The following is a 24,691-nucleotide window of genomic DNA, read 5'->3' on the forward strand; positions in this document are numbered from 1 at the left end:
CAAAATGCACACACGTGATCCTTTTGCAACAGGTGGAACCATTTGCAGCGTATTAAACTTATTTGACGCCAGTCTGGTACTTCGCTTGCACGGGACCCTTCTTCCAATTCGGTGTACTCGGAGTTGTAGGTGTACTCTGATTCGTTGCTGCTGTGGGTAGAATCTGTTCTCCTGTGGCCAGGCTTGGAGACGTTCTTTATGGAGGGAACAAGAACAACATGAAATTACTCCCAGAGAACAGGAACTTTAGCTTTAGTTTGTGCTGCAGCAGATAGAATCAAATACATGAGCCAAAAGGCTCAATTTGTTGATTTTGAATTTGTTAATATTGAAAACAATGGATGGAGTCGGATTGTCTTAACGATGAATAAAAAGATCTACTCATAATGCTGTGAGTTCATGTGGTATTTACCAAAGAAAGAGCAATATCCTCTTTCAGGTCGTCGTATTTCTCCTCCAGGCGAAGGTGTTCCGTCAGGAGATTCTGGTAGCGAGATCGTTCCTCGTTCAGATCCGTCACCAGTTGCTGAGTCTCCTCTGCTATCGCACGGGCCATTTTCTCTGAAGTAAAAAAAAAAAACCACAAATAGAAACATATTAACAGTTTTGAAGCGAAATATGCATGAACAGATGTGCTCAAGTCAGCTTTGTACCTGTCATCTGCTGACTCTGTTCCTGAATCAACCTGTTCAAGTCGTCCTTCTCTTTCTTCAGCAGACCATTCTGATCCTTCAGCTCGGAGACCATCTAGTAACACACAGAGGATCATTTATTCACATCTGAGGACTTTTAACACGTTACACTAACTTTAATGTTAAAAGATGTTTGGAACAAGAGATGACACTAACTCCCTGTTGAAGCTATTCCACTGCTCACTGAGGTACTGGGGGTCTAGAGCACACACATGGACCGGTGGCTACCTCACTAGCACACTGGCTCTGCTATGCTCACCTCTGTCTGGGCAACTCTGCCCTCTGAGCCCAACACATTCCCTTTGTCCCCTGGTTCGCTCTGGCTCCTAAATTAGGGAAAAATGTTTTCCTCTGATGCCAGTATTGAAATATGCTGCATATTTTCAGGGAACTATAGAAGACTCTAATTCTTAGGATTCAAATCTATTGACTTAACTAATGCTAATATCTTTTCACAATTCTACGTGCTATGAGGACGAGAGTGGGCGGTAGAGTAAAAAGGACCATTCATCTCAATTTTAGAGATAAAGAAATTTAGAGAAATTTAGAAAGAAATTTAGAGATAAAGAACAAGAGATAAAGAAACACAGATCAGTGTACATACAATGTAAAGTGTGATGAAAACGGGAGTGCAGGAAAGCACATGGGCGGATGCGGTTGTGGACACAGCCTTACTTTCTCCATCTCGTTCCTGTAGGTCTGAGCCCAGTCCTCGATGGTCTTCTTCTCCTGCTGTGTGGCTTTCAGCTCCTTCTTTACCTTCTCCAGCTCCTCCAGGAGCGACGTCACCTGGTTGGCCTTGTTCTTGGCCTCTTCCTCCACCCCGCGCAGCCGGTTCAGCTCGCCGCGCATGCGCTCGCTCTCTGCTGTGTAGGAGCTCTCCAGACCGGCCAGCCTCTCGTTGACTGAGCGGTTCTCTTTGTTCTGAAGGTGTGAGACAGATGTTAACAGGGAAGTCGGATAAAAAAAGACAAGTCACTAAAGCACGTATGAACAGGGTCAGCGTCTCACCTGCTCGTCGATCTTCCTCTGCAGCTGCATGATCTTGTTCTCCATGCCTTTGTTGAGCTTCTTGAAGTGCTCCACTGAGCGAGCTTCGATCTTCAGCTTCTTCAGCTCGCGCCTGGCCCTCATCCTGCGGATGCAGCACTGCAGGTAGACGATGGAGTAAAGGCAGCGCTTGTACCAGCAGCGAGCCAACCACCCACGGACGTGCTTCTGAACGATCACGGCCTTGTGCTCCCGCAGTAGCTACGGACAGAGCAAAGAGATTAGCGCTGATGTGCTAATGTGGGTCTGTAATAGTACTAATTCATAGTACAAACTTACCGCAGTGTACTTCTGCCGAGCGAGGTAAGCTCTGAGGATGGTCTGCATGGCCAGAGCAGCCGCTTGCTTCTGCCTGTAGCGTTTTCTCTCCACATACATTCTCTGGTACTTCTGGATGATGGTGGCTGCTTGAGTGCGCCGCAAGAACTTAGCAAGGCTGAGAAGAGACAAATAGAATGTGAGGTTATTCATTTACCCAATAAGTTAACCATGGAAATACACTTTCGGCTGACTCACCAGCGAGCCTGGTATCCTCTGGTAAACCTTTGGATGGTGATGGCAGCTCTGCGCATGCGCAGGTACTTCTTGCGTGCCAGCCAGCACCGGATGGTTTTCTGGATGCGGATACAGGCAGCGCGCAACTTATCTGCCCTCAGTTTCTCCAGATAAGCAACCTGACCTGCCCTGAAGAAGATCTTGGTCTTTCCAAACTGGTATTTGTCCTGGTCCTGAGGTACGACAGGAGCAGGGTTCAGAGTTGACGCACATTAAAAACAACCCTATCTATACATTTTATTTTTATGGGACTGGGACTACATTTTTCCATTTATGAAAAATAAGTAAAAATAAAGTAAGTAAGTAAAAACCAGCACACTCTGACCTGCACTAGTTTCTCAAGGACGTTTTTACAGGTCAGCTTTTTGTCTGGGAGCACGTCCTTCTGCTTCATCAGCACTCGGTACCGACTGAAGAACTCTTGGTACGTCCATCTGAGAAACACAAACACATGAAATCCCGTCCTGACTGACAGTTAACAAGCCTTATACCCTGTACCAGTTTCCCACTTTATATAGAATTATTCTATGTATCTATATATGTAATAATTCTAAATATTATAAAGAATACATTTTTTTAACTGCAAAAACACAATTAGGCCTGCGAGTCAGTGTCACAGTATCGGTACCTGGATGGGAAACCTGCAGCTGAGATGCGTATCGTTTCCAGGACACCACAGGCTCTGAGCTGCTGAACCGCACGTTTGGGATCAAACCTGTCAGAAACAAACCATCAGAATAAACACGGCTGAGCAGAACAGGAGAACGACATGCTTATAATTCATAGAAGGCCGTTTTACTGTGGTGAAAAGACTAAATTTAGTTTAAAATTAACAAAGACAAAAACAACCACATCATGTTGCCACAGAAAACGGAGACTTACGAAAAGGCCAGTTTGAAATCATTGGGTTTGATGCAGCGGACGTAGTGTGGAGTAGTCGCATTTAATGTCTCCATAAGCATTTGCAGAGAGTTACGGAACTACAAGAGAAAACCATCATTATCCTCATGAATAACAGCAACAGCAGTATTCTGTCTATGGCATTTATTTCACTATTCAATCCATTTAACAGAAATGCATTTATTCTAGTAGAAGTTGTAGTTTTAGTAGAAGTGAACTGCCGTAATAAACTTTGGTTTGAACAGAAACCTGGCAGCCGACGGTCTTCTTGTGCTCTTTGCTGCTCGCTTCCCGGCTTTTGTCGGGTTTGATGCTGAGGCGGGTCCGACCTCCGGTCCCAGGCACCTGGCCCGTGGGGCTGGTGGCCTTCAGCTCGTCCTGGAACAGCTCCACCAGCAGGTCAAACTGTGAACAGCACCAGGCTCAGTGAGAAATAGCACAACACATAACTAATTGTACTGTAAATCAACGTGTATATTTGGCTTCAGTGCAACGAGAGTTTACTGTCACAGAGTGGCCTCTTCTTATAGCCATGCATCTGGATTACCCGTACTTACTGCCTAGTAAATGAAGGCTTACAAAGCAGGATGACCAAAACATTCTGAGCAATGCCACGAAGCTCTTTCTAGCAGGTCAACAATGATTTACCTTTTATATTTATTGAAGATATCATATACAACACAAGTCAAGAGTAAATGGTCGTCAGTGATTTGACAGTGTAGATGAGTAAGTAAGATCATTTGATTTGTTAATGAGCATTTGTTAAATAAGTTGGTCCAATATTCTCAAAAAGCCAGTGAAATGAAGAAAAGGTTGTGTTTGTCACATATGACAACAAGCTGCTGCCATATGTGACTTCTTCATATAACACGGATGTTATATGAGGAGGACGCCGTGTTATGTGCGCAGCTCCTCCTGCTGAGCTCAGCCCGCTGCCATGCTGCTCTAAGCACGACAGCCACAAAGGCCCGACATGCTGCTCGCTCCCAGCATCGCTGTGGAAACATAAAACACCCTGCTTCCTTTGTGCCCCGTTTCATTTCCAATCCTCCTTTCTCCTCCCAGAGTGCCGTTAGTGCTCTCCATGCAGCGCGCACACTCACAAACACACACTCCCGCAACTTTAATCTCCTCAGTGCTGTTAGGGTGATAATAATTCAGTGCTACAGCGAGAAGGAGAGGTAATAAAAGCTCAAAGAAGAACTACAGGCGGTCCAGCGATGGAAGAACGCCTCAGTTTACCTTCTGCTGGCAGGGAAGGGTTGTCATGATGAGGTCAGAACCAAACATACATAGACAACATATGGAGACAGTGACAACAGAAAATGACATTAAAGAAAGGTTTAGGAAATCCAAGCCATTGTCATCCCCATCCAAAACCAGAACACTGAACCAAAAAGAGACAGACAGACTGCAAGTGACGACGCAATGAGAAAAGCATGATGGCTGTTGATCAGATCCAAATCAAAAAACATTGTGGTGCAATTACAAACCTACACAAATATGAAGAACAGTAATTCAAACAGCCAAACAAGTAAAGATCTGCATTTGGTGATCATGGAAATGATACTGATGAGCTAATGAGCTATTAACAGTGGTATTAATGTGAAACCCTTGTGCCTCTTACAGGGTTTAATGTGGTTCTGAACAGGCTGGTTTCTACCAGAGAACAAACCATTAGACAGTGGGATATTTAACTTCACAAGAGTCTGACGTTAGCACAAAAATAAGAACAAATCAGTGCAAGCTCCTGATGAGCTGCAGCTTTGTGCCGTCACAGTTTTTTTCATTTCATTCAACAAACACTACAGAATCTAGCTTGGTCATAGGAGATTGTTTTTTACCAAAATATTTTGTATCCACATTTTATGTGTTGAATGATAATTTAAAAAAAAAACAGCATATAGAATATTTCCTGATGGTTTATGTTTAGATCTATTTAGTTGGGGATATATTTAAGTATAACAGCACGTGCGTGTAACAAATAAACAGTATAGGTAAATAACTTTTGTTATGAGTCTGTGGACAAATACGGATGTGATAAATTTGGATTTAGTCTAATGAAAGTTCATTAGACTAAATGACTAAGCTGTCATTACAATGTAATCCTAACTCTTGTTGAGCAGTAATGCTATTTATATCAGTGGGTCTATGTGTTAAGTGGTTTTGTTAAAGCGTTAGAGCAAAACATCATTTAGACTTTATGCATTTCTCTAGTTGAAATCTATAGGAGAATTGTCAACGTCTGCTGTGAGACTTAAGTCTCATATTTAAACATTTATATGTGCTGGTGCATGTATGTGTGGGCGTGAGCACGTTTGTGTGCAGCACATGAAGCACCAAGGGTTTAAATTAAAGACTTAGATCCTGTTTGACTCAGATAGGTTTTTACACTGATCCTAAACGAATAGGAAGACACACACGTGAAGGTAACAGGGACTTAACAGCACGTGTGTGAATTGTCTAGTGACATCAAGCTTTCAACGAATCTCAACATTATCGTCGTGTCACCAGTAGAGGGCGCTGCTTCAAAGTGCCCTCAGCCTCTCACTAGATACAAGACCATTTACATTTTAAAGCAACACAAACACACACTACGAGTGAATTGTGCTACTTGTATCTGTATTGCACGGTCGGCTTCTAACGTTACCCATATACCATCTGTGCACCTCACCTTGCTGGCCTTCAGAACATTGATCTGCTCTTCATTCACGGTGTCCTTGTTCTTCTCCAGGAATCCTTCGCACTGGTACTCGACCTGCTCAACAGCAACGCAGCACAGCACGTGTCACAATTATCAGCACTTTTTTTTTCAGCAGCTCATTTATGTTTATGATGATATAAACATTGTTGCCAAAGTTTTCTTCAAGAAACACTTCAGTTCAGGAACTGAACAATGGGACATTACTTGTACATGAATGGCTGCTGTAATGAGATATGTAATATATTACACACACACACAGTGGATTGCACCAGCATCCGAACACATGCATTCTCCACACTTCATTACCTTTTGCAGGAAAACTATGACAATAGCAAAGTCATCCTGCTTCCAGCTATTCTAAAAATATCTCACTCCAGCACTGCAGCACCCACTGCAGCCTGGTCTTATGTGGATATACTGAAGCTAAAGAGGCAAAGCTTACACACACAGAACACTATCACACTACATCAACATCAAACTGTGATAATGCCATTTTGACCCACCTTGTCAGCAAAATGTTGGATGATGAAGGCACGGTTTGACATGCGTGGCTTCTGAAAGAGGGAGCAAGTCTTTAGATGAGTGTTGTATAACTTCTGAGCCCAAGAATCATCTGAACCTTTAGGCATCTGGAAAACAAAGGTGAAGACACAAGTATGTTATGTCAAGCTAAGTTTAAATTAATGAAATAATGAACAGCCAGGATGTAAATATTCCTTAAAAATATCTCTATTGGAGAAAGTACCTTGCACTCCTCATCCAACAGGTCCAGGATTCCCATCTTAGCTTCTATGAGGTTGATGCAGGGCTGATTATCATAGAAGTCAATCAGAGTCCAGGGAATCTGCTCCTTCATGTATTCCTCCTGCTCCAGTTTGAATACATGCTGTGCACACACAGTTTTGAATCACAAATAGAATCATCAGTATATATTCTTAAATATAAAGTGCAACAGTGAACGTGCTGCTCACCATGTTGAATTGTTGCTGGAGTTTCTCGTTAGCATAGTTAATACAGAACTGCTCGAAGCTGTTGATTTCAAAAGTCTCAAACCTTAAAGAAAAAGAAAGATGCTGATTGGTTGTATACCTTCCCATCATTTGAACATTTAACTCAAAAATATAATAGAAAAGATGTTCATAAAGTCGAATGTAGATAAATACGCATCTGCTAGCTTTGGCTTTTAAAGTATTCACACACCCACAAGCAATAAGGTTCATAGGTACCCATAGATGTCGAGGACGCCAATGAAGGAGTGCTGTTTAATGTTGGTGATCAGAGCTTTGTTGACGTGCTCCACGATCCAGTTGAAGAGCTTGGCATAGATATGTTTGGACAGCGCGTCCCGAGCGTTGGTGGCCTGCAGACGAGGGAGTGGCTTGATGTACGTCTCCGTGGCCGTCTTCAGCTTCCTATGGCACAGCCACTGGGCCATGTCCTGGTAGGTCACGCCCACCAGCTCACAGAACGCCGTGAGGTGGCGATTGTTAGGCTACAGGAAACAGAAGAGCAGATTAAAGCTGTAAATTAAAAAAAAAATCTGTAAATGATCATAAATAAAAATTGTTAAAAATTCCTCCCATCTCTGACAGTGAGTGTTGTTTCTCTCTGTAGTGATATGGTCAGTGAGTGAGTGCATATTGTTAATTTGTGGGAATAGATCAACTATTACATTCAGAATTAATAATAGGCCTAGTCTAACATGTTAAAAGCCATTAGACGATGTAGTTAGTCTTTGTGTTCATTCATCATCACTATAAACATTGAGTTGGTCCTTTTAGGTCGATGAAAAGAGGCTTTTGTGCTGAAACAATAACAGAAATGACTGACAAAAAAACTGAATGTGACCGCAAATGTAAATATTAAGAATGTGTTCTCACAGCAATCAAGCTGCTGTCTGCATCTTTGTCCTTAATTTCCACATTTCCTAGATGAAGAATAGCAGCCAAAACCTGGAACAAGCCCATCTGATAAGACTCATTGATGCCTGCGGAGTAAAAACATACACAAGCAACATTAGAATTAGACCATTTAAACCTATCCTCAATAATATTTTCACTGTGGTTGGACATTCTATAAAACTGCTTCCACACACATCTGTGATTATATTCATGCGTGGCTGTTACCGAGTAATGTAAAGGCATTCCGTGTGGTGCACAGCTCCTTGGTATCATCCACACCGTCGATTACAGGGCTGCGGCCTTGCCTGGTGTACAGAAAGTCGTTTGCACTGCCTAAATGAAGCGACAGGGAGAGCACAGACATTCAAAAAAACACGCTGCGGTGTGAACAGCGTGCTCGGTTCTTTAGCATGGCCAACTCCCAGGAACAGACGAACAGATCTGAGAACAGAGAAGCGTCATTCATTCCCAGCCAGTGCTAAGGGTAACCATGTAAGTACAGTAACCATAGCAATGATCCTGGATGGTTACGCTAACCGACAACAAAGACATGCGCTACTGTAGCTGATGCTCACAGTCAGAGGCTTTTCTAAGTAGCTGTGAAATCAAAACAAGCAAGAATAACAAAATTTTTTTCTTAAAGCAGAATAAGGACTTTTTATAAAAGGACTCTATTAATAAATTCATCAACCCAGAATTCTAAGTGACTTCTTTTCATTCCAGACGCTTTATTAATAGTGTGCAATGTCCAAATACTGTACAAGACTTAAATTAAGAACAACTTCTCAGTCAAAATGACATTATAATAGCTCGAATATCTCAGTCAGATTCCTCATGGTCACTTCACACCAACTTAAGGCATGAAGGCCTGGCCCGTTTCCTAGCAACAAGAGGCATTGACATGGCCTCCCTATCTGCTGAGCCAGGAAGTCAGCAAGAGAGGAAAAGACAGCAGCTGTGTGTGTGTGTGTGTGTGTGTGTGTGTGTGTGTGTGTGTGTGTGTGTGTGTGTGTGTGTGTGTGTGTGCGCCAACTGTTTAGTCACAGTGCCAGGAGTGTGAGTGTGTGTCACATGACCACAGGAGCAGGTGCAGGCCCACAGTTGGAGTGATCTGTATGGGTTCCTGTTCAACCAGAGCCAATCAGCGTAATATACCTAAACTAATATCAGATATGACACAGTAAAGGACAGTAAAGGGTTTTTTGATGTGGAAGGCGTTTCCTGCGCCAGTGTTCACTGGGGTGCAGACGTCAGAAAAACAACAAGTATCTTAACATCCTGTGTTTTTCACTTGGCTGAGCCTAAGATTCAGTGAGCTGATGGATTTTCAGTGTCCTGGCAGGTTTCCCGCTGTCCTGGAACTGCTGTAGCAAAAAAATAAAGACTAATCCACGTCATAGCTTTATGGTAGAGCCTCTCTTACTGAGAGAACTATCAAACTTTTAAATGGTGGATCCTGTTTGTCTGTCAGGAGATGCATATTTACAAGCTCCGAGCGTTAACTCAATCACATATTGCAGGGAATCAGCAGGGAAACCATTAGGTGGGTACTCGTTGGCTCAGTATTTCAGTCCACTCCTGTTTTAAGCACAGATTCACTGTCGTTGTATCTTAAATGCAAATGTATACGATACAAAAAAAAGGATTTTTCTTCTGATAAGAAATGAATTGCTTCTGTGTAGGCGCATACATGTTTATGTATGTTCAGACTTACTTAGCCTCAGAGTCTTGAACTCTGGTAAATGGGATGATGCACAGAGCTGATAGAAGATGTGATAGTTCCTCTCCTCATCCGCCTGGAAGAAAACATGCAACTGATTTAATACACTCCTGTTCTATGTGTATTTAGTCATAAATACCTGATTTTTCACGGTCCATCTGTGGAGAGGTTAGTTAAGGCACAAGTTACATTACAGCACTTGTTGAAAGGTGTGATTTATTTTCTAAACTCACATTTCCCAGGACAAACATAAAATGATGCCCACCTATACATGTATATGTATCTTATACTCTACGGCCTGTTACCTGTGGCCCACATTGATGTTACTACACCCAAACACAGAATGCAAACACACACCTGCTGTGTAAATGGGCGTTACAGCAGCCAAGCATGTGATCACCTTATTCCACCAGCTTCCTCATTCCCCAGCACTGATGTCTAGAACAGCAGTGTGTGTGTGTGTGTGTGTGTTCTAATATATGAATGGCAATGTGATAAAGGATCTACAATGTTAGCAGGGCGTTATCTGTGCCGTCTGAGGCAAGTGTGGAAAACTAGAATATGTATGTAAAGAATGCAAAAAAGTGTCCCAGTAGGTGTGTTTTCATTCAAACCTCAACGTGTATCCGTTCACTCACCTGAAACACGACCCTCGACTTCTCCAGAAGGTACGTCCTCATGTTGGCACCGATGATCCGGTAGCGGCTGTCAAAGCCAATCTCGATGTATTTGCCAAAGCGACTGCTGTTATCATTTCTGGTGGTCTTCGCGTTTCCTATGGCCTGAGTGGCAGATGGAAAACATGTTTAATAGAATAGTGCTTCTCTACATTAGCCCGCACACATTGAACCACGTTCTCCTTTGAAAACACTGGATCAGGTAAACGCTGACGGACATTTGCTGCTGAGCTCTGCAGCAGCACAGGAATCATCTGCAGTCAGCAGCCTTGGGTCAATATAAAGGACTGATCAATGGTCCCAGGAGGAAGTGTCAGTAGACAGTAGATGGGTGGGGGCGTGCGTGCACACACACTCGCTCACACGCACACGCACACACACACACACACACACACACACACACACACACACACACACACACACACACACACACACACACACACACACACACACACACACACACACACACACACACACACAGCCGTGCTAAACAGAGTTAAATCGTGTGTGAACGCTTGTTGCCGAGTTAAATCCAAACAGTGTTTCACTGCAGACAAGGAGTCTTTCAGTGGAGCAGGTATTCCAATCTCTGCCTGCATCAGCCTCACTCACAAACACTTCCACACACAGTTTCTAATACTGCAAATGCTGATGCAACCATCCACTCCACAGCCAGGCTCAGGAAATGGCATGACATCACTGCTCGAATGAAAGCGTCCTATTCATTCTGCCAGTGGGACTTTGATTGGCTCCAGGTGAAAGTGGTGGCTGGGAGCAGGACAGTGATGGTAGCAAAGAATGAGGGCGAGGGATAAGAGCAGGAGGAGGGGGGTGGGAAAGTATTAGAGGCATATGGGCCCAGGGAGCTCTACCAGCCCTCTTATGACTCTACAGGAAGAAAGACACACACGGCTGAGGATGAGCCCAGCGTTAGAAAAGCAGAGAGCCGCTGGAGGGCAGGACGGCAGAAAGAGGAGGAGACAGTGGAGGAAGGGAAGTAAATGCCAGCGAAGAACAAACTAAAGAGAAAAGGACGAAGACTATGACTTTCATCCCACAGGGTAAATGGACACACATGCACACACACACACACAAGACTAATTCACTACTATGACACAGGGCTTCAAATCAGTTCAGTCCTCACTGATAAAAGTGAGGGCAATCTAAGTTTCAGGTCCTCACCTCCATGATGGGATTGGAAGCCAAGACCTTCTCCTCCACGTTGGCTTCGCTAGCAGAGCCGCTGACTGTAGCGAAGTACCTCATGGCGTATTTGGCCGATACCGTCTTCCCTGCTCCGGACTCCCCACTCACAATGATTGACTGGTTCCTCTCGTCCCTGATAATAAATAATATGAACAATTATTGAATGGTATTTGCCTATTTCATATAATATGCTTTATTAAGTAAGTATAGTAACAGCTTATGTCTGCTAATTTATGACTGCAAACTGAAATGAACAAAGAAGATAGATCCCGGTTCTGATGAAACCTGCTGTTCAGTACGTTCAGCATGTATGTGTATGTGGTCTGGACCTAGTCTAGTTCCTGTAGAAAAACTCTGAACATCCGTTCCTGTGTGTTCAAATGAGTATGGGACACGAGGAGACCACCAAGAGGCTATTTCTGGTTCAGCTCTGACCTACAAACAGGAATGAGGGGGGGGCGGGGGGGGGGGGGGGTGTAGGCTACTCAGGTAACACACACAAACCTGGCCATCTGTTTGTATGCCTCCTCTGCTACGGCGAAGATATGCGGGTCCATGTCCCCCATGTTCTGACCGCTGTACGCGTTGATGATGTCGGTTCCGTAGATTGGCAGCGTCTCGTACGGGTTGATGGCCACCAGAACGATTCCTGTGACACATAGCAGCAGCGTATGCAGGTGTGGGTTTACCTGGGGCTGAGCTGGCCTGTATGTAACAGATACTGCTGCATATCATTCATGCTGCGGGGCAGAAGGGCCTCGTTTGGGTTGTACTGCATGCGGGTCAAGGACGCCGGGTGGGTGGACTGGCGTCTTACCACAGTACGTGTAGATGAGCTTGGAGTCGATGAATCGGACTTTGAGGTTGTGCAGCACGGCCGGCTCATGGAGGTAGCTGAGCGCTGTGAGGTCATTCTCGCCCACCAGGATGTCTGGGTTTCGAAGGTAAGGCAGGTTCGTCATCTTGGGGTCCAGCTTGTATCCGAGGTTCTGAGGATGATCACAGAGCATCAGAGGGTAAAACGCAGAGCTTGATAAAATTACTTCACACAGGCAACATTTCTATAAAAACATGCATGAGTGCAATGTAGATGCAATTGAAAATCTCTGATGAGATTGAGTAAAAGACAAAGAAGGAAACAGCATTTCCTTCCCACTGACCGCTCCATCCTCCAGCAGGAGCTGCAGGGAGGCATCCCCTTGTTTGTAGTCCTTGGTGAGCTCCGCAGACTTCCACACCTCCTCGGTGTCGGGGATCCACACCCGCGCATGCTGAGAGACACCAAACAAAGGAAATCATGAGCTGCACCGTGTCTTTGTGTTTGTTATTATAATGAAGTTGGAGTTGCTGACGCTGGTGAAACCGTGTCGCCCCTGTCTCGTTCTCCACCTTATTTGACTGACAGATTTTAGGAGACTTACTACCTTTTCTTAGCATGACGTCGCAGAGAACAGTGGGTTCTGTGTTTCCCCCAGTCATGAGCACCAAGCCTCATAACTGTCAGTAAGTCTGTGGGAACGAACTCTCGAACAAGTAGCTGCACATAATGGCTGAAGAATAAGGTTGTGGTCAAAACACACACACACACACACACACACACACACACACACACACACACACACACACACACACACACACACACACACACACACACACACACACACACACACACACACACACACACACACACACACACACACACACACACACACACACACACACACACACACGTTTCAGAGTGTCTGACTTGTGACCGGAGGCGATCAGCTGATCACAGATGTCAGATGTAGAAAAAACGGGTTTGAACACTGCCGGTCACATGGCTGAGGAATCCAGCTCACGCAAAAACACGTAACAGCATATGAGTGCAGCCATTAATGTCCTCCGATGCAACAACGCTGGACTGAGGTGGCTCCGCTTACATAATGTTTGACTTTGCATCAAGCTAAAGTCAAGAAGCAGGAGGTGAGCAAATTCGAAATCAATAGTGCAAAAGTGATTTCTGTTCTATTATAGTGAACAAAAGCTTTAAAATAAGCTTTGTTTTACACCTTTCTATAAATAAAATCTAAATTAGATCCCACTGAAACCCTGACATGCCATGATAGATGGTTGACTCTGAACCTTTTTGTCAAATGACAACAACTACATGCAAATAAAATTACATAAACTATTTTAAATTACATGCGTATTTTGGTGAGGACGTGAATAACTGAGGCACATGACGACGAGTCAAGTGAAGGTTTTATGTAACAAAGCCAAAAGGAGGAAGAACATTTCACAGGCACAGATACGTTATTGTAGACACTAACAATGGGAGAAAGTGAATAATCCAGTCTGCTGCTCCACTACTGATCATCTGAACCATGACATCATGGTCACACTAACCCTCACCTGCCCTCACTTTCCTCCACCTCATCGCCTTCACGCTATATATCAAGAAGAGTTGGACGTGAAAGGGTGGAGGGACGGATGCAGACACATAAAAGGCTTGTTTTACATCGGTTCTGCAGTTTTACTCCATAAATCAGTCACGACCATGTTTCACCTCAGGTCTTATTGGGGCACTTCACTTCCAAACTACACCTCCACCAACCCTCAAGGAGGATGAGTATTTTATGTCTCTAATCCTTCTCTACGCTGCATAAACACCCAACAGTATCATCAGGGAGGTTAGGCTCATAATGCAATTAAACTGCAGCTGATTAAGGCAGCTACAGGAAAACAACAGATTTTTTAAAGAGATATTGTGGAAGAAGGTGTGAGCTGTGAATGAATAATTGATCTGCTGAGCTGAAATAATGCCTCTGTATCTAAATACTAAAACCACTGGACACTGGGGTTGTGTGCCAAGTTGTTTGTCTTATTCATAATGAGAAAAAGCTCCTATTCCACCTAGGATGAAAAACTGCAGACGGTGAAACATAACAGAGCACAACCGCTCCGCTGCCGCCCTCCATCTCTCCGTCTCTCCCTCCACATCCGAGCGTTTCATTAGTCATTTCACCTTTTTGGTCCCTGCGGGAGACCGTCCCAGCAGCCGGCCTCCTAGCAACCGAAGGAGTAAGGAGGAGGAGGGGGGAGAGAGAGGGAGAGAGAGAGAGAGAGAGAGAGAGAGAGAGCAAAGGGAGGAGGCTAAATATAGCAGCAGTGAGGTTTGAACAGCATCACACCTCATACACACCTACTGATCACACTTCACAACAACCTCCTTCCTCACACAGACACACATGTTTTCACACATCCATAGGTGTCAAGCACAATTAGCCTGAATTAGTTATCACTGAAATATGCTGCTAATCAGCACATTTCTCATGTGACACTTGCATCTGACACAAACCTGAGAGTTTGCGCTGCGAGTATGTGAGTAAAACATGAAGGGACAGCGAGCAATCAATGCTGCTGCAATGCAGCGGAAGCTAATCACATTTACAGACCAACAGATTCAAACAAGCGCAGCAGAGACGGGGATGAAGCCTCATCACACGCAGACACGGGCTCCTTCCTCCACAATGAAACCCGAGCTGGAAAAGCACTCGGTGCCTTCCAGGGATGATGGCGTTCAGGCCCGATGACGATGAGGTCACTGAGGAAAAGGACATCAGAGCAACGGTGACGTCTGAGATCACAGCACATGCTTGATAATTACAGTATGTGGCATGAACTAAAAAAGAGCCCCGTTCCACTCAGCAGATCACTGTACTACAGGCGCAAACACACCTTCAGCCTCCATCTGTGTCTGTTCAGTAACGGATGCTGCTATTTGACCTGAATGATGACACAATCAATGTGACCCCAACCTGAGTGACCGCTTTTCTTGCAAACCTTGTATTTGCTCGTAGATCTTTTTCATCAACATCTTTTCCAGACGTCCACACACATTATACTGCAGCTCATGCAAATCCACGGAAAACATTGCTTTTTGGTTGAGATGATTAGTCACGGTTGACTCTTTAAATCAACAAATTCGAGTATCATCTCATACATCTATCCATTTTATACCAAGGTATTTGTAGACCAAAGGCGCATTTAAAGGCAGTAACAGCACACACGACCAGTGGTTTTATCACAGTGACCAGCCCGTTCACAGCAGGCGAGGCTTCTTGTGAAGGTTCAAGGCTGTGGCGATACTAATCGTGGTTTAACTAAGATAAAGGATCAGGACTGACTGGGCTAACTCAGGGTTTAACGCTGGCTAATCTCATTCTAGTCAACTGCACCGTGATTGCATTACAGCTACAGGTTCTCCCTGGTCCCATCAGCGAGCGGCGACCACAGAATGACGGGAATCACTTGAAAAGGAAACCCAAGCGACTAAACCCTAAAAAACCCACGTATAACTCAAAGTGCTCCCCTGGAGGTCCTTCCCACCGGTAGCCATCAATTCCTCCCCCCTCTGTACGGGTCGACCTCCATCTGTGTAGAATAGCAGGTCATTTGGTGCGAGTGTGTGTGTATTTGTGTTATATGCTTCATCATTTTTAATCTCTCTTCCTTCCTTCTGTGTTTATCTACATGTGACAGCAATCATACGCAGGGAAAAACATTTCCCCTGGAATTAATAAAGTTTTTAAATCTTGAAATACGACTGTGATCCACTGATATGAAGAAAGTGACTGAATGCATCCACAGACGCCATGGAGCCCGTGTTTTCAGCCGTCTCCAGCGTCTCATGCCCGTTCCTGAGGAACGGAGCGGCCGCAGCGACCAGGACGCTGCCGAGGCGCCTGGGTACGAGCCTCTGCCCTTGTCGGGGGTGGAGGGCTGTAAACGCAGGGTGGGGCCGCCACGAGAAGTGTTTACAAATCTGCACAAAGTCAAGTGCAGATTAGAGGGACTTCACCGTGCTAATGCCGAGCTCTGAGCTTTCACTGCTGCACTCAAGTCCTGCCTCTCTGAACGCTCCACGGGCTGCAGCTCATTTAACAGACTTCACACAGTCAATATAGATGAATATATACAGGCATTTATACATAATCCACATCAGCTCTGCACATAAAAACACACCTGTACACTATGGTGAGTGTGAACAACAGCAGCAGAACATTATGTGATTTAAAAACAAATGCTGAGGGTCAGACAAACTATTTGACTTCCAGCAGAAGCTGCTGCGGAAGAATGTGTGACGTGTTTTGCCCACATATCTGCAGCGAAGCAGTCAATGGAGCTCCAGACTGCAGAGGCCTCGTCACATGATGCCACTCATGTGAGGATCTGCTGTTTTTCTGCTCCGCTGGGCAGATGCAGCAGGACTCGGAGGCCTCGGTGCTGGTGGAGGGTCGGGTCAGAAAAGCTCGACGGGCCGGCTACACCCGGCGCCGCTCGCTTGCTCAACTCCTGGCTCGAGCGTCTCACTTTCACCAAGTGTGTTAAAGATCAGGAAGCTGAGCTGCTGTCCTGCATTTAATCACATCGGCTCAGTTAGTGTTGACGCTGTCATTTGAGATGATATAAAACCAATCACACATTAGAACAGGAGGAAGAATCTTCTGTGCCTTTTTAAAGCAAACCATAGTGTTTAGCCTTTAGACCGTCTCTCTCTCTACACACACTTGAAGCCTCCAGTGATTAAATTAAAACTCACAAAGATTTTGTTGTTTTTGTAGCAAAGATCAGTTCAGGCTAAAATCCGATTTGCTAATTCCACTGAAATGACTATTTTCTCCCACTATTAATCCTGATGAAGGGTGTGTCAGCAGTGGGCTCTTCGTGCCCAATAGAAACATGTACTACTGTTAGATCAGACCTTTAAAATCACTGGTCCAACAGCCACATATGGGCTAACATTTCATTCACACTCATTCTTCTTCACGATTTCGCTCTGTTCCATATTGACTTCATCTGTGAATGTGGTGATGAGATAAAAATAAAAGGCTGGAATGGAAAGAATCCTACCTGGATGAACATATAATCCAGGTCCTGGTTCATCTTGCCTCGTTATGGAGCCTCTAGCTCATGCCGCGAGCTCGCCTCCAGCCACTCATTCCAGTAGCAGGCTCTAACTGGTGGAGCATGGGGCTCCAGCGCTTACTGGTGGATCAACCCGTCCCACTGCGTCCGCAGACGCGGGCAGCGCTGCCCGAAGCGCTCGGCCCTGGGACGGATTACTGGCCGCGCTCGCTGTCACTCAGCGCATCCGCTCGTCCTCCTGTGATCACATGAGATCTGAAGGAGGCCGACTCCCAGGCCTTCCCCACAAACCACCGCTGCGACGCCCAATGAAAACGGCCAGACCGACTCACAGAGGAGCAGGAAACCCCGAGCCGCACTTTGGGAGCTTCAGGACGATAATCGCTATTTTAGTCCGACACACGCAGCTCAACTGGGGCTTTGCCTCCGAGAAATCACACACAACACAACTGAGCCATTACATTAGGCAGGTTACATCAGTGATGCGATGCACATGCTCCCAATTAGAGCCGGGGAGAAATAAAGTCCGACTTTCGCTAACGTGAGGCCACGTGATGCGTTTGAGACGCCACCGACGCACAAAGCTGAAGTGTTCTGCACTATGACCAATCTAAATGAACTGTGTTAAATATGAACCGTATAATCTACAGGTGTGAAATTGAGTTTGTCAGCAGAGAATGCTGCCCTCTGTTCTCCACAGAAGACACAGCGGGTTTGTAGACGATGACTTTATCAACTTAGCTTTGTTTATGAACCATAAACGCAATACTTGCATTGAGTTTATGTTTATGCCAAAGGAAACCTGCCTTTATGAGTGGTTGTGAACCCGCCAAAGTTTTATTTCATTCCAGAACAAATCAATAGCAGTACTAAAAATACAGCATAAGTACTAAAGATGGTACAGTTCGTATTTTTGAAACTCGAGCCTGAGGAAACGCTTATCGGCTCTGAGTCATCTAATGGAGCCTCACTTCTATTTCCATGAGATCCCAGCTTGTTTTACTCCTCTGGCTCAGATGGATGAATAATCTGAAGCCGGGTCTGCAGCTAAACTCTACACTCTGACTCACCGCTGGTTCTGCCGGAGCTCGGCCCAGACAGGAGCCACAGCCACAGCAGAACCCGATACTGTGTGCGTTTGTGTGCGCGTCAACCAGGCAGATTAGACCCGCTCAATGCGCTTCTATGCGGCTGAGTCACGCACATAAAGGCCGGAGTGTTTCCCACCCCTCAGTGGGAAAAATAAACCACAGACGCTGGATTCTGAACCAGACGGTGCCGTTCAGAGCAGAAACCTTTGCTTTCCCAGCGGTGGCACTGAAAACCTTCCCTATTTATTTGCCATTAGAACAAACATTTAAACGCCAAATAAAGTTCTGAAGGAACAAGACATCGTGACGCCTGGTTTCAAACCTACAGGCGATGAAGTGATGCCCAAGAAACAGTTCTGTCTGTTATTGGAGCAGTTCAAGCATTAGGAGTTCTGGACCAGGAGCCGTTTCATCAGAGTCCATAACCACCGGATCGGAACTGGGATGTTCAGTGTAAATGCTCAGCGGTGGAAGCTCCGTGCACCGCAGCTCTGCGGTTTAGACGGGGATTAGAAAAGAACAGCGATTGCCCTCATCACACACACACACACACACACACACACACACACACACACACACACACACACACACACACACAGTCACGTTTTCACTCCGACACCACATGATTCAAGATGAACACACCAGCTGTCAAAGTAAGGGGGATGGGGGATGGGTGACCCCCCCCACACACACACACACTAAATGCGCTTCTACTTCACATCTACAGAGATAAAGCAGCAGCTGGAGGACGCGTGACCGCTGGAGCCAGCTGATCTCAGCAGCCGCGCGCAGCTGTACGTCCGCAGCTCCGCGGAGGCTTCGGGGCCTCGGCACCGGACGCCGAGCGCTCGGGATGCGGCGTTAGTCGCAGCATCCCGGCGGTACCCGACGTCCGGGCCGAGCTCGCGTCCCAGACAGCCGCGTCACGCGAACGACACACTGGCCCAATGTTAAGGCTTCAACGCGTGACTGCGGAGCCTCCGTGACGGCCGGCACCGCCTTTGCATCCCCCGAACCCATTAGCATCACCCGAGCCCATTAGCATCCCCCGAACCCATTAGCATCACCCGAGCCCATTAGCATCCCCCGAACCCATTAGCATCCAGGGGAAGATGACGCAAAGGCCCGGGGAAGAAGATGCCCGCTTCTGATTCATCCAACAAGACGACAAACAGATGATTTTGTCAACGTGTGCGCGTGGACGGGACGACGCCTCCCTTCCTCCCCCCCGCTACACCCATGTCAGCGCTAACATCTATATTTAAACGCCTCAAACGTCCGTGCGTTGTGACACCGACCGCTTCTGACGCTCCTAAAACACTTTTCATTCATTCCGCCACCATTTCCGCGCTCACGAGCCGCTCCGCCCGGTTCGCCTGGCGACGCACCGACAAACGTTAAACGTTTTGGCCCCGGACGCTCGGCTAGCCGCTATGCTAGCAGCCCGCCCGCAGCAGATGCGGCCGCCACACTCCTCACCTTTGTGTACAGCTCCGACGCTGCCATGACGCTCGTTCGCCGCGTCCGTCCTCCAAATCTGGGGCTAAAGACAGTCGAGCAGGTCTCCGCGCTGCATGGGAGCGCGCGCGCGTGCGTGCGGGCGTGCGTTCGCCCGGAGCGGCGGCGGAGGAGCCTTTGTTGCTGGGACTCAAGGTGAGGATGGGTCTCGCGTCGCCATGATAACCTGGAAGGCGCGAGGCTGCCGAGGACTCGGTGTCTCACCGTGCGTTCTGCGTGCGATGGATGAAATGATTCAGCCGAACACGGGAGGCTGCTGCTGCGCGGAGAGCGCCCCCACGTGGTCGAACGTGTGTACTACACTCACATTGTATAATCAAAAGCAACAAACGTTGAATTACGAAGGGAGGTAGAACTTATTTATTTAATGGAAAGAGAACAGAGAAAAATGCTCATTAAAATGCTCATAGACACCTTTATTATATTTTGTATTGTTTCTGCTACTGCTAGCAAAATTAAATAGCCCACATATAAATTGCTATTGTCGTCCATTTTGTTACATGAGCTTGATGTTCTTTTTAATTGAGCTTTAATTCAGTATTCCTACATCACACCAAATACATATTGTGGCATAACTTCAGGCCTAATTAATTGAGTAAATCTCCCTTTAATGGAAGGAAACTACAGCAGTGCCAGGAACTACCATCAGCCTCGAACTGTTAGAATGAGTGAAAAGTGGAGAATGAAAAGCTGAACAAGAAACGGCTGATAAAACACTGTAGCCATTTAATGAAACTGCAGTACTGACACAACCCCAAAGCCAGGAAGTGTACAGAGAGGGAGACAGGAGAAACACACAGCTGAGAGTGTAGCAGCAACACTCAGAGTTGTTCAGTTTGACCATACAATGTTTGGCTCTATGAGCTTTTTCAAAATGATATTTTAAGCCTGAGTGGAGTTTATAGGTAGAAGCTGTTTCTCATTCTACATTTAGACAGTCTAGGAACCACAGGTAAACAAGAGCTCTGAGAGTGAAAATCTGAGATTTTTAATGTAATGATTTTAATTGCAACGTTGCTTTTTACAAAGTTTTTAAAATGTATTCATGATTAGTTAGTTAAAGCAAAGGCAAGGCAAAGGTATTTCTGGATGAATAAATTGCAGGACGATCTTATGATTCACCTTCAATATTCTTGCAAAAGTTACAAAAATTTAAATCCCACACTTATTATTATGCAATCAGGGTCAGTTACTGTGTGACTAGGTTTCTAACTGGAGTTCAAATATGTTTCCTCAAAAACTTACATTAATTACTACAAACTCTCGTTTGTATTATAACCAACTCAAACTATCACAGTAAAAATTAATTTGGTCTGATATTGCAAAAAATGGTAAAAAAGTTCACCAGTGCTTACAAAAAATGCCTCTTAATATAATAATACTTTTATATTTAGCAAAGTAATCACAACACATGAAACAGCAATTAGGCATTTGTGCAAAACTATTTTATTTACAAAACAAAATGGCACAAAATGACAGCAGGGCAGCCATATACATGCACAGTTTAGACAGACGCTGCTTAGATTGATCGCAGCGCAGGTTAACTTCAACCAGTCTGTGAAGACTGAAAAATCAATATGCACGGCAGATACGTTAGATAAAACTTTCACTTATAAGTTCGTCTTAAACCCACAAATAATTGATGTCACCTCTCCTTCCCAGTGCTGAGTTTTATAATTGCACAAACATCGACTCCTGCTGCCAGGATTTCATGATTTAGTCATTTTTTCATGCTAATGATATTTCCCCACTGTGAAATTAATAAAGTTTTTTTACTCTTATTAATGCCTCATTCACAGCAACAAACAACTAGAAACCCTGATAAAAGTACTATTTCATTATCTGAATTTGAACGGTCCTGTGGAAGAGTCATTTTAGACATAAGGGTTTCAGACATGAGCAAAATCACATTCCCTCCCTTCTCATTTCCAGCGGTGTTGAATGAACCACATATCTGTCACCCAGTGCTTTTATGCTGCACTTTAATGTTCAGGCATCTGTTTAAAAGCCCATTTAGCGCACCTTAATGGAGTAAAAGGGAGACTGGAGAGCCTTGTGTCAGACATGCAGTTTCATAGGACACTTTGGCTTCTATTGTCCTTTAGTAACAGTTTAACCGCATTTAACAATCACGCTGTTAACAAAAGTGAGCTATGGATTTGGGTCAATTTTTAGCAAATCAGCCAGGCATGATGACAAACTTTGAGTAAGCACATACAGTACTTTGAAGAAATTTGATAAAAATGTGTTAAAAGGCTGGCAAGTGCCCCCTGTGCCAAACTTAAAGCAAATATAGCTATATATATGTGTACATATATATACAACAAACACATTCCCTTCCAAAGTGAGGAATCCTGATAGCCACACTAAAGCCCTTCAACCATACAAGACGCAGAATCTGCTGCTTGTCCCTCTCCTCAGCCAGTAAACATCATAGTGCTGATTATTCAATAGGAGTCACTGTTCAATCTTTACACTCACGCTGGGACGTGTCGTCTTTCAGTGTATCTTACATAGAAGAGAACATTAAAAAGAACATGGAAAGTAAATGACAGAACAGTGTATCAATAAAAAGGAGGGGAGTCAGTTTGGGGGAGTAGAGAAAAACATAAACGAAACTAGGAGGCAGTACAGACAGAGCCATGTAGGGTGACAAACAGAGGACTGGAGGGTATATGCTAGACAGCTTGCTGGGTGTGCAGTCTTGTAGGGTGGGGTTGGGGTCAGAGGTGGGGCATGGATGACATTGTGGAGGGGGAGAAGTAATTTTACAGCTCTGAGACTAGCTGCAGTAGCTGCTGAGGCTTAATGTGCATCAGCCTGCCAGTTTACTGGCCACCAGAGACGGTTTCCTTTGGGGCAGGTCCTGGGGGGTCGGGATGTGGTCCCCTGTGATCTCGGTCTTCTCTGGTGCAGCTGTTGGCAGCTGTTTGTTCTTTATCTTTGCTTTGGCCATGTTGTAGTCGCCTGAATCAAAGTACTTTTGCTGTGGAAAGAGATTATTCGTGTTTTTAAAACATACTGTGGACCCTCAATTTCAATAAATTTTGACCAATTAATAAGATTATTTATCTTAAGATCATTTTGTTAAAAAACAACAACAACAAACACATGTTGCAAACTGTTTACTTCCAAAGAGTCTGTAACCAGTGAGTCAGTGCTCATATGATGACTGACTGTTGGTGGTGGTAGCAAAGACAGGCAAAAACAACTTTTAGCAAGGAAACACAGATGGGAACACAAAAGTGTAACAAACTCAACATGCTCCTTCTATGTCCAGGATACAGACAGGAATATATGTATTTGGCAGAAAGTCGAACACAGTCGGACGACTCACCCCTTTCTGGAGGCGTTTGCGAAGCAGATCAGAGCCTCCGGGTTTGTTCCCTAAATTTGGGTATCTCGCCTTCAGCTTAGCCTCCTCCGCCTTCTCCGGGCTGATCACTTTCTCCTGAACATCCTTGAAATGAGCAAGTGGAAGACACGGAGATGAGAGGGAGACTCCACACGCTCGCAGGCCACTACTGACATTTCCATCGGCAGATCTGTCCTTACACACCGTAAAAATCAAAAACATACAGGTCCATATTCAGCCCATTAGAACCTACGGCTATCAAGCTGCTGGTTGGGAAGCAAAGCTTTGTTGACATCATTTATATACACGTTTAATCTCCTCCTAGTGCAGCTAAAAGGGGAAATCCAATGGTTTGCTCTTCTAACCATTGTGTCTGCCAGACACTGAAGGGACGTTCTGTCTGGGTTAAACCACCGGTTGGGGTGACCATCAAATTTGGTGCAATACCGTTTTTTTGTACGAATAGCAGAGGCGTTTTGATGCCGCACAAGACTGCGCTGGCTGCGTGGAAAACGGCGTTACTGTAAACAGACTTTGATCCACGGCAAAGAGATGCGTTGGGCTGACACGAACCCACCACGGAGCAGCCGAGCTAACTATTAGCCGACGATTTCCCCGCTGCACCTAGACGTTAGCGTCAAATGTCATAACAGCGTGGCGATGCTAACATTAGCATGCCGCCGATACCGCTGACATTCACAGCAACCGCCAAACAAAAGCGCCGCATTGAGACTAACACAGTGGAACCGCGAACCCAAAGCATAATGTGGCTGTAAAGATTCACACGGAACACAAACTGGTCCGAAGTATTCTGGCTTTATGTGATATGTCAACAATAAGAGGCGCGGGGGCGCGCGAGCTAAGCTAGCGCTGTACCGAGGCTATAACAAAGTCAGCGCCGCCGCTCGACCGCTCGCCCGCCGTAACGGTACCTTCTCCTCCACCGATGTCTCCTCTGGCGCCTGCGTTTCGTCGTTGTCCCCCGACATGTTTAAATAGTCGCGATCTTTGACTAGCGAAGCTCGAATCCCCCCGCGCTGCCTCTCCTAGCCCACACACCGCTTGATGCCGAGCGTTCGTTCACTCCCGCACAAGGAATTCTACGTCACATGCGGAGACACCACGCGCGCTCGCGTCCTGGCACCCCACGCGGTGCACGCGCTCACACAAGCCCGAGAGCGGATTTGTGTTGCGTAACACCGATCAGCTGTTAGCCCCTTGTGCTGTAACGCGAAATCCAGGTTTTAGACAAATAATCCTTCGTCGCGGGCGCTGATTTTTTTTTTTGCTGCGCTGATTAACGCGGGGTTTCTGTTCGTGTGATGGAACGTTGCTAACTGAGCAGCGGAGCGTACGCAGAGGCTTTCACCGTGCAAAGGAAATGAAGCGACGCATACAAAATGCGGTGCATT

General features: G+C 45.5%; 2 protein-coding genes and 1 long non-coding RNA gene across 16 annotated transcripts in view; 1 reads left to right on the top strand and 2 right to left on the bottom strand.

Annotated features, from left to right (window-relative positions):
• Positions 1-20,168, bottom strand: part of myo5aa (myosin VAa) — a 29,595-nt gene extending 9,427 nt beyond the window's left edge. For 3 of the 13 annotated variants that reach the window (XM_055507602.1, XM_029143998.3, XM_055507601.1), the window contains exons 1-25: positions 19,886-20,167; positions 12,566-12,676; positions 12,223-12,394; positions 11,910-12,054; positions 11,382-11,538; positions 10,161-10,304; positions 9,517-9,598; positions 8,028-8,135; positions 7,782-7,888; positions 7,128-7,393; positions 6,873-6,954; positions 6,647-6,787; positions 6,405-6,530; positions 5,872-5,955; positions 3,447-3,602; positions 3,180-3,277; positions 2,926-3,012; positions 2,623-2,731; positions 2,259-2,470; positions 2,022-2,178; positions 1,704-1,943; positions 1,368-1,616; positions 654-747; positions 413-561; positions 81-194 (exon numbers count right to left, since the gene is read on the bottom strand). In XM_055507602.1, coding sequence (XP_055363577.1) covers positions 81-194; positions 413-561; positions 654-747; positions 1,368-1,616; positions 1,704-1,943; positions 2,022-2,178; positions 2,259-2,470; positions 2,623-2,731; positions 2,926-3,012; positions 3,180-3,277; positions 3,447-3,602; positions 5,872-5,955; positions 6,405-6,530; positions 6,647-6,787; positions 6,873-6,954; positions 7,128-7,393; positions 7,782-7,888; positions 8,028-8,135; positions 9,517-9,598; positions 10,161-10,304; positions 11,382-11,538; positions 11,910-12,054; positions 12,223-12,394; positions 12,566-12,676; positions 19,886-19,912 — 3,417 coding nt within the window. In that variant the 5' untranslated portion in view covers positions 19,913-20,167. Of the gene's footprint in view, positions 1-80; positions 195-412; positions 562-653; positions 748-1,367; positions 1,617-1,703; positions 1,944-2,021; positions 2,179-2,258; positions 2,471-2,622; positions 2,732-2,925; positions 3,013-3,179; positions 3,278-3,446; positions 3,603-5,871; positions 5,956-6,404; positions 6,531-6,646; positions 6,788-6,872; positions 6,955-7,127; positions 7,394-7,781; positions 7,889-8,027; positions 8,136-9,516; positions 9,599-10,160; positions 10,305-11,381; positions 11,539-11,909; positions 12,055-12,222; positions 12,395-12,565; positions 12,677-14,842; positions 14,965-17,300; positions 18,947-19,885 lie in introns of those variants that run through there. The other 10 variants (XM_055507599.1, XM_055507595.1, XM_055507593.1 and 7 more) reach the window with 8 other exon arrangements.
• Positions 10,969-11,564, top strand: LOC114852003 (uncharacterized). Of its 2 annotated transcripts, none has more exons than XR_008694300.1 (2): positions 10,969-11,260; positions 11,337-11,564. It is a non-coding gene; the product is annotated as an uncharacterized LOC114852003 (long non-coding RNA). The 2 variants fall into 2 exon arrangements; XR_003785298.2 differs by having other exon boundaries at positions 11,368-11,564.
• A 1,179-nt stretch (positions 20,169-21,347) lies between the features above and the next one.
• Positions 21,348-24,449, bottom strand: LOC114851889 (cAMP-regulated phosphoprotein 19-like). The gene is made up of 3 exons (XM_029143748.3): positions 24,212-24,449; positions 23,262-23,384; positions 21,348-22,910 (listed from the first exon to the last, which is right to left on the bottom strand). Exons 1-3 carry the CDS (start codon positions 24,266-24,268, stop codon positions 22,740-22,742), a joined length of 351 nt encoding a protein of 116 aa, XP_028999581.1. The 5' UTR covers positions 24,269-24,449; the 3' UTR covers positions 21,348-22,739.
• Positions 24,450-24,691: the final 242 nt, after the last annotated feature.

Source organism: Betta splendens, chromosome 3 (assembly GCF_900634795.4).
Source record: "Betta splendens chromosome 3, fBetSpl5.4, whole genome shotgun sequence".
Taxonomy (NCBI): domain Eukaryota; kingdom Metazoa; phylum Chordata; class Actinopteri; order Anabantiformes; family Osphronemidae; genus Betta; species Betta splendens.

What these genes read in the sequence shown, in the direction of transcription:
- LOC114851889 (XM_029143748.3), bottom strand. Translation starts at nt 24,268, where the DNA reads ATGTCGGGGGACAACGACGAAACGCAGGCGCCAGAGGAGACATCGGTG. An exon ending in AGACATCGGTGGAGGAGAAG is followed by an intron (nt 23,385 to 24,211) that starts GTACCGTTACGG and finishes GCTCATTTCAAG; the next exon opens with GATGTTCAGGAGAAAGTGAT. An exon ending in GCAAACGCCTCCAGAAAGGG is followed by an intron (nt 22,911 to 23,261) that starts GTGAGTCGTCCG and finishes CTCTTTCCACAG; the next exon opens with CAAAAGTACTTTGATTCAGG.